At 36.1% G+C, this 13,034-nt stretch overlaps 1 protein-coding gene across 1 annotated transcript in view; it reads right to left on the reverse strand.

The window, feature by feature from the left end:
- Positions 1 to 6,864: 6,864 nt before the first annotated feature.
- The window catches only part of MTPN (myotrophin), a 43,847-nt gene continuing 37,677 nt past the window's right edge, over positions 6,865 to 13,034 (reverse strand). The window contains exon 4 of the mRNA XM_052789895.1: positions 6,865 to 10,158. Within this exon, the coding sequence (XP_052645855.1) occupies positions 10,072 to 10,158 (87 nt within the window). The 3' untranslated portion in view covers positions 6,865 to 10,071. The remainder of the gene's footprint in view (positions 10,159 to 13,034) is intronic.

Here is a 13,034-nt window from a genome sequence, read left to right on the forward strand (position 1 = left end):
GTTTTGCCTTTGCATAGGAAGTGGAAGATTCCCATGGCTATTTCCATACGTGCCCCTCAAAGCCAAGTACATTCATTTAACTCTTCATTACAAAGAAAGTGTTTGGATCAAATTGTCCTGAATTCTTCAATTCTCAAGAGGAAATTCTTATATATTAGGTATCAGTTGTGATAACAAAGATTTCTGATGTGATCCATTTAGGTAGAACTCATCTGGGAGAAAAATTTCATCACTTCTTGTTGTTATACTAACCCTGCCAATGATACACTGATGGAGGTATCAATTTTTAACCACAAAATTGTATTGAAGTCCAGGGGTCAGGGAAATTCCTATCTCTTATTAACTGGTGATCAATGGTCCATGAGTAAGATAAATTACCCTCTTTCTTTCTCTCTCTGAAAAGAAAGCAAAGTAACTAAAAAAAAAAAAAATCAACTGTGCTAGATGTTACTCTGCCTATTTACATATACAGAAGTTTCCCCCAGGCTACAGGGGATTATTCTATTTTAATGAAAGAGCATACAAAGCATACATCCCAACTTTAAAACAGAGAACAGAGAGACAGAACAATCAATCAATCTACCATTACAGGTAGATGAATTCGCGAACACAAGGAAAATCTCCCTGACTGAATTTCCCATTATGACAAAAGAAAGGCTGAAAAACCCCCAAGTACCGATAACATGTTAAAAAGTGAATAATGTTTCTTACCATTAACCTGTCAAAAAATAAATTTAGTGTAATTTCAAAACCTCTGTAAGACAAGCTTTATATTTTTATTTAGTCAAATACTTTAATAGGTCGACTCTCTTACTAGCTATTAGCCTTTATCACTGCTGCTCTTACACTAAATAAAAAAGAAACTTGCTACCCTCTCAGTGTGCTTCCACAGCAAGTATCATTGTTTTTCTTAATAGACTGCTGTTATCAAGAATGACAAAGGCAGCTTTAGACTGCTGCTTTCACCCATCAGCTTTTTAACAGCTGAACACAGAACATTTGAACAAATATTCTAAATCCTCAGTAAATGAATGACACTACATGACCGGTCGGTAGGTGCATCCTAGCACATATGCCTACTACTTGGCAATGGTTTGAACATTTCCTTGGGAGAGGATCCAGTAGAATACACTTTTTTCTGTAGAAGCTTTACACTAGACAGGTCAGGCTCATGTTGCCCTTTTCAAACCATCATTTCCTCACTCTGGTAAGTTGTCACTACATGAAAAGAACAAGCTGGCTGAAACCTTTTTTAAAAGGTGACAGTTTTCTGCCTAGATGGCCATGAAATTATTGATGGGTTTTCACAGCTACCAGCAGGAAAAATGCATTTGGAAGTCCACAATGTGTCGCAGCTGCTCTCTGCAGCAAAAATGCTTGTGTGTGCAGCAGGCAGCTCTGCATTGACACAGGCCTCTGCTTCACAGCAAAACTCCAGTTCAATAGAGCAGCATTTCTCAGTCCAAATGACTGAGGAGCAACGGACACCCAAGCTTTTCTGAAAAAAAAAAAAATTAAAAAAAAATAAAAAAATTCATAGAGCATGTTGCATCTATCATTTCGGAGCAGTAAGGCAATAAACGTCTTCAGCATGAACACACAAAAGCATTACAGAACACTCTAAGTCAAAATATTAATGACAAAAAAAGCCAACAAGTTTCAGTCATTGGGATTATGGATTATATCTCAGCAAATGCACACACAAATCTTATTAAAATACCAAGTGCTTGGGAAAACAGGCTGGTTTGCTGAACACAAAACCTGAATGTAGCACCTTTCTTTGCCTTATCACTTCAACCACTACTGTCCTTCACCCCCCCCCCAGTCTGAAGCTCAGGTGTTTATGAACTTGGCTTATAATTGTTATTGAAAAGTGTTTTGTCTCCAACAGAAATTGTGAAGAAATGAGCTCAAAATAGAAAATGGTCTATGAAAAACTACTCAGTCACTATGGATCTTATTTTTATATCCTTCACTTGCCTGCCTTGTTTGTTGGTGCAAAATTCCAAAATACTGCAAAGCCTACTCCAGCTCCTCTCTGGCTTCTAGGTCTGTCTTTTTACTGTTCTGCATTACAGCTTATCTTTTAAATCCTGATCTTTTCTATACTGTTTTGTCTAGTTAATTAAAAATAAGATGTCTGTTGCTGAGTCATCCTGCTATTAAAATGTCTAATCTTGGAGGGGTGCATTTGCAGAGGTATATTTTGAATTATACCGTATCACAAGTAACAAGAAAATTGGAGTCACAAGGCCAACTACACTGTAAAAAGCAGTAAGACCACAACACACATGATGCCTTCTATTTCTGCCAGCAGCGTGATGTATTGACCATCAACAGTTCAGTACTTAATTTAAAGTACCTTGCAGGTTTAAGAAAGTTATCTTGCTCCAAAGCTTGAACGAAAATAAAGTCATTTACATACTTCCTACCAACCTGTAGCATTATGAGAGAAGCAGTCAAAAGGGTGTCAAGAACTCAAACAATGTGCAGGTTAAAACACTTGTGTTGCATCCACATTATTTCAGGGTAGCACCAAGGATCTCTGTGGCACCACCGATATTACTGTATTTTGCAACTGCTTTGTCTTCCAGTAGCTTTCAGAAAAAAAAACAAGGAGAAAGTAAATCGTATTATTCCAATCCTACAACTACTCAGGGTACATTTTATGTAAAGAAAAGCAGTAAAGAGATAAAGCATCTGACAAAAAAAAGAAATAGGACATACTACTGTAATATTTAAAGCGGAGAACAACCCTGTAGTAGCAAGGAGATAGGATGGAAAAAGTCTTTCTTTTACTTAATTTCTCTTCAGTCTTTCCTCCTGTGATTTTAATTCCTCCTTTCCTGTTATAGATGACAGACAGCCTTAGATGGAGTATTTTGTAGTAACATCAACAAACAAGTTTTCTGCCTGCTTTCTAGCCACCTATTAAAGAAAAAGCTGTGATGGGGTAAAGTACAGCTTTTGAAAGCTGTGCATTCAGGAAGGGCACATAAAATGAGAGAATGGGAGCACGTGTCACAGGTCAGCTCTGGCGTGTGGAGAACAAATGCAGCTGACAGAATGTGATCTTTAGAAACCACTCAGGGAGATTTTGACATTAATTTATAGTACATTTCACACACTGTACATCTCTCTAGATCTCACCTCTGACAGTGAAAAAAACCTTCAATCCCAACCTCTGAGCTTTGCAAATTGGGAACAAGGGAATTCTCTTTTCCCCAAAGCAACCATTTGCTAAGTAAGTGCCAGTTTCTTTTTTTTTTTTTTAAACAGATAAGAGAGAATGGCCAATATATATTCAGCTGTTTATAGTGAGAACACAGCCTTAAAAGCACCTCCTTATTAAGTATACAGGCTATGCAGCTTTACTGCTGTAGGCTGGGTCTTGTTTCTTTCAAGTTATTGTTTAATATGGCTTTGTAAATATTTAAGTTTATAGCTATCTTCAGAAATTTCATTAATTTATAAGCTTCGGTTTTGTTCTTACATTTTAAACCTCTAACACTAGAAATCGATGTGCTTCCCATCTGTTTCATCTCTCTTTTTAAATACACTCTTCTGTGCTTTTGAGGTTATTGATACTGACTGCAAAACACACACACAAGAAAACCTTTAAGGTGTGTCAGGTCCTGAGAGATAATCCTTCAATCAGCTTACAGGCTAAGTGCACAAAAAAAGAAGGAATGAAATTAAGTTTTCCTATTGAGAAGTGAAACACAGAGAGGTTTGTGCATAGTCACAAAACAAATCTGTTGCTGTTGTATTGATCCCAGTTCTAATGATATGTCATCTAATGCCTCAAAAACTTAACCATTTCCTGCCATATACTATTTATTTCTACTGTTCAGGATTTGTCTACGTGTAGATGTTGGTATCAGGTGTAGGACTAGCTTTTCACAGCAATCTGTCAAAAATATATTTAGGAAGTATCCTTCAGCACAACTGTTCTTATATAATAGATAAGAACACACAAACATTGGCTACATTTTTTATTTCAAAATAATGTAAAAGATACATTTCTGTTGTAAAAGGTAAAGTTACACCTTTGTTTTATGCAAAGGAGCAATGAAAGAAAACTCAGAAGCATTCTTGTTTTAGGAAGCTTCTTAAAGCACATGGAAGACAAAAAACCCCCAAACAAATAAAATATATACAATTAACAAGAATAAACTTCCGTAAAGACTTTTAGAACCTAACATTAGAATTTACTTGCTCTTTCTAGAAGGCTACCATGTTATGATGGCCATAGCTCTTCCACTATAATGACCAATTACTGTTTAAACAGTCTTTAACAATGGCAGCTATCCTCACTCTCCCCATGCTAAGAGACAGATACTGGGAAGTCTTCCGCTTCGCAGAAACTGAATTAGGTAATAACAACCCCATTCAGATATCTGCATTTATCTTAGTCCTAATTAAATGTTTACAACTGCCCTGTGCTACAGTGGACTGTAGCATGAAACTCAATTAGGAGACACTACAAAAGTCTAGGGCATCATGCAGCTCTCCCAGGGATATCACCACTCTAAACACAAACCAAGTTGAATCATTACATAGAGACATACAAATACTCTTTTGGTTTGATGGGTGCACTGAGAAGTTGGCCAAAACGAAAAAAAAAAAAAAAAAGTGTCAACCTGGAACATAGCTGTTGTTTCCACTGAAAATAAATAAAAAAGAAATGGGTGGTTGGATTTTTTTGTCACAATATGCTGCCATTCTAAATAGGATACATTTCTTAATTAAGTGTATTCCAAAAAAAGAAAGAGGAAGTATAACTTCATTTCCATGAAAAGCTACATACTTTTCAAGACTTCCCACCTCCAAAGACTTTTGAGGTAAAATAGTTAAACATTGCTCCAAATTAGAAAATGGTTTCTTTTACTTTGAAACAAAAGCTTTGGTAAACAAACTGAAGCTTCTTTTGAATATACTGAAGAATTACTTTCAGTTAGAGGAAAACAATAAGAAACACATAAAGGAATGTTTCAAAGCTAAATAATTTTATATATGCACCAAACTTGAGTTTATTGTAGGTCAAGAAATTATTTTTGAGATTGAGTTTTGGAACCTTCACATTTATGCTTAGCTTGAGACAAATGAAAGAAGTTTTCCTTTAATGAATTTTAAGTTTGATAGATGAATTGAGACATGCAGTCTATTGTGGTTTTGGCACACTGTCCTGCCTCTCAATTTTAATGGCCCTGAGGTGAACCTCAAAGCATGAAAAGGAAAGCCTCTATTCTTAATTTTGAAAAGTTGCAAAATGATGTGGAAAACAGGAACTCACTGAAAAGTACAAAACCATCCTTTATTCTGTAGCAGCCTGCAGTATCCTGAAAACAGAGACATTCTCCACGACACAGGAGAATGGAGACATGCACACAGGTGCTTTCTGAATGCAATTTGAAGAGTGAAAACTCAAGAGATTCCAGGACTTCCATTTGAAGGAAGGCTCTCCAAATGAACGTTAGATCACAATAGCAAGCAATGGTATCTAAATGCAACTTTTCCTAGTTTAAAATTATTAGAAACATTGTTTTGATTGCTAAGGCAGGGAGAGAGGAGCGCTGCTCCCAGGAAAAAAATGCTCATTCACCTCCTGAGCAGGCAAACACTATATGCTTTTGAAGTCTTTCAAGGCACTACATGACACAAAGTGCTTTCCAAAAAACTCATCTAGTAAGTTCATGGCATAACTTAGTTGAAAGCTGTCAGATTATGAATAAAACAAAAATATTTTGAGGAACAGCTTTCCTAATATAATTTTCTCAAAACTGAGAGAAACGATCAAGTGATGTAATTGAAAAAAATGCTTTCTTGGGCCAACTTCCTTTTGGAAGGGAGATGAGAAATTCATTTCTTCCAAAAGATCAGCCATAGACAAATATTAGGAAGAGTCTTTATGTGTATAGATGAATTTGGTTAGCCAGTCACTGAGGAATGTGAAAGGAACCTGCATTCTGAACTTTAGCTAGTATTTCCTCCTACAGAAAAGCTGTCCATTAAAAAAAAACAAACAAAAAAACAGTAAGATGAACACAGGAACTGAAGCACACACATCAGTGTGATGGCCAGTGGCAACTATTTGAACTGTTTTGCTATTTATGATGAACATGTCCTTTTCTCCAATATTTGACTGAAAGGTTGTGCATACAGCATTAGAAGTCCCTGTTTTCAAAGTTTAGCACAGAAAAATGAAGGTTTTAAGCATTTTTTCCATATTTATAGTTTTCCCACTTTGACACACCTGCACTTTTAAAGAAAAAAATGTATATTTTAAAATAAATCATATGAAACAATTCAAGCAATTGGAGCTAAACGTCTCCTGACAAGCAAAGTTATAAAAGGAAGTTCTGACAAAGTCATCATAAAGATGCAACAAGAATAATGAATACACATTTCTGTATAATTTTATTTATACTTCAGCTGTGCTTTCTGTAATTATTTCAGTTTCTTTGATGAAGAAGAGAATAAATTACTTTAGTCTTCACAGGTAATGGGAGGCACATCCCTCTATCTACAGACTGTCTTAGACTTTAACATGAGGAAGAGACCTTCAACATTACGCATTACCATTTAAGCAGGAAATGCAGACAAGATGACCACAGAATTAACCAAACCCTCTTTTAAATGGATGTAATTAAAAAAAAAACAACACACAGAAAAACAACTTCATATATTTAGTTCTCAAAGCAGTTTCCATTTCACATTTAAGTCTTCTAAGTACCTGAACATTTCAATCACTGTCCATGTGAGCTGGAGCTTAGATGCCTTCAAGGCAAAAAAAAAAAGTTGTAGCCAGAGATTAATAAAACACAGTAGTAGAAAGGGGAAATAAAACTCTACATTCTCATATCGCACAATTCAAGTTTATTCCATTCATTCTTGCAACACAAACTTAAAAATACAGTATCATTTAGCATTCTGATGTCTATGAACCATGATAATGATGAACCCAACTGTGTCAAAACAGTTAACAATGGTGAAAAGAGGAAGTCAAATATCAAAATGCACAGAGCACTAATTTTCTTCCATCACTGCGTAGAAAGATGATTGTTTATCCATTTACAAAATATAATTAAGACAAGTTCATTTTGAAATTTTGCATGCAACACTGCAATTGCTTGACCTAGGACACTCCATTCTTACCAGCCTCTTCTACAAATAATTCAAAGTTGTGTTCAAGGATAAAGCTCCATTTAACTACCGTTCTCCTTTTCCCATTTGCTCCCCCTCAAGAAAAAGAAGCAGAAGGTACAAAATCCAAAATATACTTAAGGTTATAACTTATTCAACACAAATTTCAAAAGGAAAAGGTTTAAGAAGAGTGGATTTCCAAGTATATGTGATTCCAGTCTGACAAAGTATGTAAATATTGTTTACAGAATGTAAAATAAGTTACAGTTTGGTATTTTCACCTAGTTAGGACCTACTCAAAGATAGAGGCAGCCACCCATTATTTTTTTCCACAATATAGCTAACAAGAAGGGTACAAATGCACTAGCCCAGTTTCTAAACAGTTACAAAAGCTTAAGCTTTTATTATGACTTTTTTTTTTTTTTTAAATCCTGGGCAAAATGATCAGTCACCTCCTTTGTTGTACAAAAAGCAAAAAAAGTATTTCTTCTTTATGAGCCAAACATTAAATGCCATCTTTTAACTATCTCGAAAGGCATCTTGGGTATATATTACAGCCAAATTGACACTTGTCTCACTGAAGTTTGTTTACGTGTCCGTCCGTCCCCCCCCCCCCCGCCTCAAGTGAAGTAAGAAAAAATAAGGTGTCCACATAATTGTAGAAAAAGGGAGGCAAAATTGCCTCGGTGAATCACCAGAAGAGTTAGTACAAAGATGATGTTTCTTTACTACAATAATGTTCACTTAAATGAGAGTTGAGGGGCAGGGCAGGAAAATACAGAGGAAAAAAAAAACCAAAACACAACTATGGCCAACTTGACACTAATCAACACAAAATACTTGAATAATCAAGTTTTCCACATAAAAACAGATTGCAGTTTTCTAGACTAGTATTTTAATAGCTAAGTATTTAATAGCATAATATGGAGGCAGATTTATGCCAAAGATGGTTACTTTCATAGCTGAATAAAGAGTTAAACTTATAGTCTGTGTTCACACTATTACAATGACATGACAATCCAGCACTGATCAGAGATAAGATTAAAGAGTTCTCTTTAAATAGTCATTAAAAGCACTGTTCATCAAACATACTTGTTCTTTCAGCAGCAGCTCACCAATTGATTTATCACTGATTTCCAACCCTTCTGCTCTTCCTTGCCACCCATCTCCAAGAAGCAAAGAGTAATTTCACTGTACAGTTTACGGCCAGAGTTGATTGTTTTCTCTATCGCTTTTCTTATGGGATGTGTACATGTAAATCTGTTTCCGCCCTCATTTTACAGTCTAAATGCAAGGCCTTTTATAGCTGAGACATTCAATCATAACATGCAACATGATTCAAGTAAAACTAAGTCTCCGTTAAATATGAGTGGTAGTCACCAGCCTACTTCTACATATCCTCTCAATTTCAACAGTGATACCAAAATAGTATCAGCTACTTTCGTTGAAGAATTCAGCATGAGACATTATATACACATTTGTTTTCTGTATTGTGTATGTTATCAGAAAGTTTGAAATCTGTATTCCAAAAAAGAGGAAGATGTATAGTCTGCAGTATACACTTTTCTGTTATAAAACCTGTTTTGTTTTGGGTGAACCAGCAGTCTAATGAAAATTTTCAAGATCAAAGCCAAAAGCTCAGACATTCCTGAGGACCATAAGATGTGACGGGAATCCCTACATCATCATTAAATTCCTTCCCACAAATTATCAAGGCTGTCATAGTACTGTCACACTTACTGGTATAGTAAATCTTATCTAAAAGTCAATGGTTAATGTGGTATGGTTGCACTGGGAACTTTCAGAATAAGTCCCATGCCTTAACAAAATTTAAGAGGTTCATTCAGCCAACAGTGAAACACCAATTCAAAGATATGCACAATTAAAAGCTTTTTTTCTCCCTCCAGTAGTTAGAGCAAGTTAAGACTTCTACTTGTACATCTTCCTGGTCCTAACACCTGAACTTAGAAAGATTACATGTATTTTAAAAGTTTACCAGAAGAGTTTAGCAACAATATTCACCTGATATGAATGTGTAAATAATTACTGTTCGTTTTCCACATTTGACTTGATTATCCTTGCGTACCAAACAGCCTGTAGCTTTTGCGTGTGTCTATAAATTTTATGCTGACATGGTGAGTAAAGAAATTCCATCTTACAATCCTTTTGGAAATAACTACAGTGACATTTTGAACTCTCTCAAAACCAGTTGCTTAAAATGTCTGTCCTGGACTAGAACAAACATGGGAAAGAAAAACCTCAAATTCAAGCATCCAAAAGTACCTTGGCAGATATTCTGGAGTGTAATGTCACCATGCCTCAACTGATCTTTCCTGGTTTACTCAAGAGTCAGAAAAACATTAGTGTGATATCCAATTAGTCAATATAAAGAACAGCTCCAATAACTAGTATCAAAAGTCCTCAAAACTGCAACATAAGCTTTAGGCAGAAGAAGAATAAAGCTACCCACTGAGAGAAAAGAGAGAAAAGCAACTCAGCCACCTACATTACTACACTTCAGATTATGGCAGATACTAATAGCATTGGACTATTGTCTCCTTCACAATTAGTTTCAGGTACATAGCACAGTACTTCCATCTAAAGGAATCTTTCAACAAAAATCTTAGTACTAACCTAGGAGGTTTACAAGCCAAAAATTCAAGATCATGGTCTGTCTTCCTTCTTCCATTTTCACTAGAAATGGGAAGAGATTGTGCACTGAAAAGAAGTTCTAGAGGGAGACTGTTCATAATAGTTTTCAACCCTCTCCAGATTATCTTTGACACAAGCCCCTAACTAGTCTGATTCATAAAGAATTTCCCTCCCCCCGAAGTATTTAGCTGAAGAAGCTGGAAGATGCAAAGAGTGACAGACAGGCAGCAGTGTGAGGCCACAGGAGAGACATATAAGATATCAGTCCATCCGTCACTGAAGAAGAGTTTTGATTGCCTGGTTGTCAGTGGCTTCAAAGGCAGTTAGTCCATCTGGGCCTTTCACAGTCTTATCAGCACCCTGTAAAGACATTGAGAAGGACTGTCAATTCATAAAGCCAGGCTGTATTAGTATTAAATATGTCACAACAGTTACTTACATTGGATAATTACATTGATTACATACAACTTTTTAGTACAGTGCATTGTTTTCATTTAGAAACCAAACAGGCAAGATTTATGTACAAAAGTATTTGGCACGTAGCTGATCCAAGTTTCAAACTTTATACTTTAGAACTAGAAAAAAAAAAGTCACATAACTTGTCACACAGCAAGTTGCAAGATCATCAAATTATCAATTAATCTTGGATAGAAACAGAAGGAATTTTTTCTTGTTAGTTTCCAACAACTACTCTTATGAATGCGAGAATTCAGTGTTACACACTTCTATGAAATCTATGGTGCAACAAGCTTTTTCTCATGCTAAATTAGGTAATGTCTGGAAAAAACTTACTTACTAACAAATCATACTATTTTCTTTCTATATCGTAAAAGACTACATCCATCTAGGATTGTGCTTCTCTCCCATTTTGAAAAAATCCCTATTGCTACATAGAAAAAAATCCCACCACAAAATCATTCCAAGTCCAAAACTGATCAAGTTTGTTTACACCTAAAAGGCAACAAAACAGAAAAGGGAGGCAATAGGAGGATAGAGGATAACAGAAATGCACCAACTAGACAAACTGCAGAATAGTAAGCACAAACACAGCCTCAGTGCCAGAATTATGGAAGGAGAGCAGAAGAGAAGCAAAGAGTGATTAAGTAGTCATGTTTGCTTTGAGCACTGCGTAGTCATATAGATAAAAGGGAAAACCCAGACTAAATTATAAATAGGGTAGTTAAAGGGATAAAAGTTATTAGAGAACACAGGACTGACTACAGAGATAGACATGTTTCCTGAAAATAAGATTAGATTCCAGAATAACTCTTCTTGAGAAGATATGCAAGTCTCACTTTAAAAATGTGTGTTTGCTCCATCAAATGATAGGAAAAACACTGTGGGTACAGACACACTTTGTCAAGAGCATGTACTGCAGAGGTTTGTCTTTAGTTTATGTATAAACTCTCTGTAGATTAAGTACAAATCTCTTCTCAATTACATTACAAGGAAGGAAGTGCACAGATTAATAGTTACTATTAAGGACATACCATAGTTTTCTAAGAACATAATGGAGCTAGAATTTCCAGACCTTCTTTACTGATAAAAGATTATACACATAAAACACCACTAAGCTTCCATACATAATACCATGTCTGTTCCCAAAACAACTCTCAGCCCACTAAACTTCCCATTATAACTATTTCTAACAATCTAATAAACTGGATCTCATATTACTATGATTTGCTGCCAATACCACTTTTCACAACATAGAGTATTTCCCTCTTTGAAACCTCTGCTCTCTTTACTTGTAAATATTCAATCTGCCATTCTAAACAGATGGTTTTACAGTGGTTTCCAAGGCAGCAGTGCCCATCTTGTGGTCCACTGGCCAAACTGATCTTCTTGGAGCTGTTCATCTTCTGTGCAGCCCCTAGGGACCCTCAGTGCAAGACATGAGCTGAACAGACTGTTTTGTTTGGTGGCAATAAGCTGTGGGGCAGGGAGACAGTCTGCTGCTATCAGAGAAAGAGCCTGGGAAAATAAAATTGTCTTGAGAACTCCAGTAAAGAATTCAGAGGGGAATACTTATAATTGCAGTAAGTCCTTCCAGGCAGCTCATTTTCTGTAGTACCTTTCAGGTAGCAGAATACAGGCATACATTTTGTGCATATGCAATGAATTCACTCCAGTGACAGGAGCAATCGTAACATTCACCTCTCTCCTGTCACTATGTAACATCCTTGGCACAAACAGTATGCTGTATGCTGCTGTATCACTGTTCTGTTAGGCATGAGCTGAATTGGTCAACATGAGCTGAATTCAACATGAGCTGAATTGGTCTGTTCCCAGGAAGTGCAAGGTCATTGCAAACACACGCTTAGGCTGAAAACACTGAAACCCATTGCTTGCGAAACATTTATTTTTCCACTAAAAAGACCTGAGAGATTTAACAGGTATTCGACAGTTACAATCTTACTTCTCCTGGGAGAAGAAAGGCAGCATGAAAATAGCACTGGCTTCTTTTGCAGGTGTTGATTATTTCTACTGTTTAGATAGCACTCTCAGATTAGAATCCATGTGGAAATCAAAAGGGCTTCAAAGTTATTATTTGATGTTAAGCTCAGAAAACCTGAAGGAACTTAGACCTGAAGAAAAATGGAACTATGCAGTAACTGACTTGCCAGTATTCATCTTGAAATCAGAGTTTAAAGAACCTTAACTTATAAAACTCTCCACCAATGTATCAGCTTTTAGGGTATAAAAGATATAACTGTTAACTGAAGTAACTTTAAAGAGAACTTTTAGTTTAGACAAAGGACTGCTTTCCACCCTCATGCACATTTGTACTTCAGAAAGTTACAGATATGCGAGATCTGAGTTTCTAAAACAGCTTTACTGAATGTAGGGTAAGAGGCTCATGACTACCTAAGCAGGACACCGTTTAATAAACTCAGTGCTAATAAATTAGGAGAAGGGCCCCTTAGCTAGGCAGAAAGATTCCTGCCTGCATTCAATAGAACAAGAAGGAAATAATAAAGTTCAGGTCAAGATAACACTGCCTGGAAGCAAGTTTAATGAAAAGTTCATAAAAGTACAATGATTCCACAGTATTCTCTACTTCCCCAAACTAAAAAGCTATTAACATTTTATGTTTGCATTATGTTCTTTTCTCAAAATACATACATATATTTATAAACTCTCTTTCTTTGGCAGGGTAATAACAAACAAGAACATGTGCCCTCTTAAGCCACTGGGCAAAGCACAAATGTTAAAACATGCTCTGAAGGCAGCAC

Source organism: Harpia harpyja, chromosome 6 (genome assembly GCF_026419915.1).
Source record: "Harpia harpyja isolate bHarHar1 chromosome 6, bHarHar1 primary haplotype, whole genome shotgun sequence".
NCBI classification, from domain to species: domain Eukaryota; kingdom Metazoa; phylum Chordata; class Aves; order Accipitriformes; family Accipitridae; genus Harpia; species Harpia harpyja.